Source organism: Pelecanus crispus, chromosome 13, assembly GCF_030463565.1.
Source record: "Pelecanus crispus isolate bPelCri1 chromosome 13, bPelCri1.pri, whole genome shotgun sequence".
Lineage (NCBI taxonomy): Eukaryota > Metazoa > Chordata > Aves > Pelecaniformes > Pelecanidae > Pelecanus > Pelecanus crispus.
In genome coordinates, this window is record NC_134655.1 from 23146290 (window position 1) to 23150355 (window position 4066).

Below are 4066 nucleotides of genomic sequence, written 5' to 3' on the forward strand. Positions count from 1 at the left end.
TAAATAGTGGCGATAATATTGTTTAAACAGGGCTTTTCCTACGCAAGCGGCGTGGCCGGCGCTCGCCGGGCTGGGCCGGGGGCAGGTGCTGGCCGTGCCTGCACGCGGTTGCGTTGCGCGGTTCCGTAAGGCCGAGCCCGTGCTGGCCCAAACGCGAGCGGGGCGGCGCTGGGGGCGGCCGCGGGGCTGCTCAAAGGCTTTAGAGCCCTGGCACCCCGTCGGGCACGGACGATTTGAGACCCAAACTCAGCTGTTAGGAGGCGTTCAGTTAAGGCCAGCGCTGGCCTGTCCCTCGCCATTCCGCTCTCGCCTATCCCGCCGCGTCTTGCTCTCGCAACGCGGTATTTCGGCTTTTCCCCTCTTTAATCTCTCAACCGATTTGACATTTCACTTTATTGCACCGATTCAAACAGGCCAAATGGAAATTCCTTTCAGACGTGAATGAATATCTTCTTTTTAACGCAACGCTCGTGCTCCACGCCCCAGGAACAGAAGGGCTTTTTTTTTTTCTTGGCCTTGTTGGTTACAGAGAACAAAATTAAACTTGTATGGCGCAGATGCCGAAGCCCCCCTGCTGAGTGCATCCCTCAAATGGCATTGGGGGAAGAAATTGCACTCTTCTCAGAGCTGCTTTACCTTCATAAAAACACCCCTTGCTGTCGCTCCCGTAGGTACAATATCATAGGTGTTATATACTTTATATCATCATATGTTTAGGTGATATATGATAATATATGATCATACATGTTATAAAATACATGATATAATAGCGATGCGGTAGAGAACTATCCAATTGTTCTTCCAGTGCACTTTGGAAATGCGTTTTGTCGAAGGATATTTTTTTTTTAACGGTAACTTTCGCACATCTTTTAGAATTAAATTGTGATTTTTTTTTTTTTTTTTTTTTTTTTTTTTATGCCTTTCAGCAGCCTGTGGATTAAATACTACCTTGCCCTGATGCGCAGGGCAGCTGTGTCATCCCAACGCTCGTTTCCAGCCTGGAAAATCCCACCGGACCCTCCTCCACCCACCCAGCTGTGCCTGCTTCCCGCGACGGCGGAGGCTGCGGGGCAGCGGCCGCTCCCGGACCCTCGCCCGCAGGAGGGGGGCAAGAAGCCAAACTTTGCCTCCATCCCTTCTTTCCAATTCAGAACAGGCACCGGGGCAGGGTGAGTTGCCCTTCGGTTGCTCGATCCCCGCCGAAGCTGCTTTTCCAGGCTCGCCGAGCAGGAGCGCGAGGTGGGTTTGCCGAGATGCCCTCTCTCCCCTGGAAGCTGGCCGAGGGCTGGTTTTGGGGTGCGGGATGGAGGTGCCGCCACGGGCCCCGGCGGCAGGAGGGGAGGCCGGGGGAGCGCCGGGCGGGTGGCCCCCTCCTCTGCCCCCAGAGCCCGGACTTTTGGCGTTCCTTTGTTTCTCAGTGAATAAAAGCCCTTTGTCTCCAAACCCGGAGGATCAGCCGTCGAGCCGGGAGAGCCTCTCCCATGACGCAGGCGTTGGCAGTGCTGGCAGCCATCCCAGCCCAGGCTGCCTTCCTCCCGCTCCGTCCCCCCGGCAAAACCCCTTTCCCCTCCCCGCCGGCAGCACGGTGCGGCCGGCTCCGGCCCGGCGGCTGACGCAGGGCGGCCTGCCCGCCTCCATCAATATTTGCTCAGGTGCCGGGAGGGAAGGTTTTAACAGCTCCCGCTGACGCAGGGTGCTCCGGCCTCGCGCCTCCCCTCCCGGGGCTGCCGGGCGGCCCGGCCCAGCCCACGGATGGTGCCGGTGCCGAGCATGAGGGACCGGCTGGCGGAGCTGCGGCGGCGAGCAGCGGCCGAGGGCGACCCGCACGAGGATGCCCTGTGCTTCGACAACCCGGCGCTGGTTGGGGACGACGCCAGCCCCGTCGGCCGGGCGCTGCGGGAGGCGGGGGAGCTCTGGCGGGCGCTGGACCGGCTGGAGCAGCTCTCTGAGAGCATCGACAGCATGGAGCAGGCGGTGCTGTGCTGCACCTCCGAGGAGAGCGTCGCCCGGGAGAAGCAGGGGCTCGCCGCTGCCAGAGCCGCCTTCGCCCGCGAGGCCATGGCCCTGCAGCCCCAGCTGGGCGCCCTGCCGGCAGCGCCGGAGGCGGGGACGGGGCGAGCGGGCCCCCGCGTCCGCCAGACCCAGCTGTGGCTGCTGCTGCGGCGGTACCGCGCCGTCCTCGCCCACCACCACGCCCGGGAGAGCCGCTACTGGCAGAGGCTGAAGGAGCAGATCGGGAGGCAGGCGGAGCTGGCGGGCATCGACCTGGGCGCCGAGGACTTGGACCGGCTGGCCGAGAGCCCCGAGGCGCCCCGCATCGTGGGCCGGGACCTGGAGGAGCTCAAGGCCAAGCGGCACCTGGCCTCGGCTCAGGCGCGCCAGCAGCAGCTCCTCGACCTGGAAACGCGGATGGCGGAGCTGCACGGGCTCTTCCTGCAGCTGGAGGGGCTGGTGGCCGAGCAGTACGGGGCCGCCGACAGCGTGGAGCAGTACGTCCTGCGCACCCTCGACTATGCGGCCCAGGCCGGCGGCGAGGTGAAGAAAGCCTTCAAGCACCAGCGGCCGTCGCGGCTCTCGGCACTGCTGACGGCTGCGCTCACCCTCTGCGCCTGCTGCACGTGCCTGCCCTGCCTCAGCGGGACCGTCCGATGAGCCGGAGCTGCGCCGGCGGCGTTTCACAGCAGGTCTTATGGATTTCCCCCCCGTGTCTGTGCGAGAAACGGCGTCGTGAGAGGCTGCTGCTGTCTCGTACTTCTTGCATGATGGTGCAGGGACCACGCACGCCTTGTGCAATGGTGCAGGGACCACGCACACCTTATGCAATGGTGTAGGGACCTTGCACGGCAGCATGGCAGCACGGGGACCATACACATCTTGTGCAATGGTGTAGGGACCTTGCACGGCAGCATGGCAGCGCGGGGACCATACACGTCTTGTGCAATGGTGCAGGGACCTTGCACGGCAGCACGGGGACCATGCACACCTTGTGCAATGGTGCAGGGACCTTGCGTGGCAGCACGGGGACCATGCACACGTTGCACGATGGTGCAGGGACCTTGCATGGCAGCACGGGGACCACGCACATGTTGCACGATGGTGCAGGGACCACGCACACCTTGTGCAATGGTGCAGGGACCATGCATGCCTTGCACGGCAGCACGGGGACCACGCACGCCTTGTGCAATGGTGCAGGGACCATGCACGCCTTGCACAGCAGCACGGGGACCACACACACCTTGCGTCACGGCACGGAGACCACACCTGCACTGCAGGACAGGCACCCAGAGCACTGCAGCGCCCAACAAGGAAAAGCACTTTTAATACTATGAAACCTAACTTTAAAACTTTAATGTTTCTTTTTTTTTTTTTCTTTTATTTCAAGGAGAGAGGGGGAAAAAAAGCCTGTTGAAGTTTTTGGCACATTCCTTGTGAGGGGACTCGATGGCTTGGTGCCACCATGGAGCAGCGTGAAGGCTCCTCCACCACATCCGACTCTCTATTCTCTCCGCTTTCTCCAGTTTCTACTTCCCCCCGGCACGGGGAGCGGGTTTACGCAATCGGGGCAGTTTTTTGGGAGACTGCAGGAGCTGGGCTCTTACTTCAACCGGCACGTGGCCAAACCAGCCAATATCACACGCGTGCTGGAAACTCGGTGTGCCCGTTCCTCCACTCCCCGCGATGCCGCCTGAATTTCCCCAAGCCTCTCAGGTTAGAGCCCGGGGCCTGGTTAAGTTTCTCGGGAACCCTTCGTGGAAGGTCCCTTTGTATCCCGGCAGTTCCTGGAGCCAGGTCCCAGCTGTCTTGTACACCCTTAGGTTTATTTTTGTCTTCTGGCTGAGCCTTAATAAATCAGTTTCTCAATAACCTCTTGAGTGTGGATGGGTGAGTTATTTCTTTGCAGCAGGCAGCCCAAAGTTAACAAAGAGCAGAAATGGAATGGCTTGGTGGGTCTATTGGGTTAAATTCGTATGAATCGAGAAAACTGAATTTTCAGGCTGATGAGTGCGCCTCTTTTCCCTCTACAAATATTTTCTGTTGACCTGGAAGACTCCCGGCATCAGGAATG

The 4066-nt window shown here is 60.3% G+C and overlaps 1 protein-coding gene across 1 annotated transcript; it reads left to right on the forward strand.

Annotated features, from left to right (window-relative positions):
* Positions 1 to 1770: 1770 nt before the first annotated feature.
* On the forward strand, positions 1771 to 2652 carry LOC142594807 (syntaxin-1B-like). The gene has a single exon (XM_075720350.1). The coding sequence runs from the start codon at positions 1771 to 1773 to the stop codon at positions 2650 to 2652; it is 882 nt and encodes a 293-aa protein (XP_075576465.1).
* The last annotated feature ends 1414 nt before the right edge of the window (positions 2653 to 4066 follow it).

Coding starts and splice junctions, on each gene's coding strand:
- LOC142594807 (XM_075720350.1), top strand. CDS start 1,771: ATGAGGGACCGGCTGGCGGAGCTGCGGCGGCGAGCAGCGGCCGAGGGC.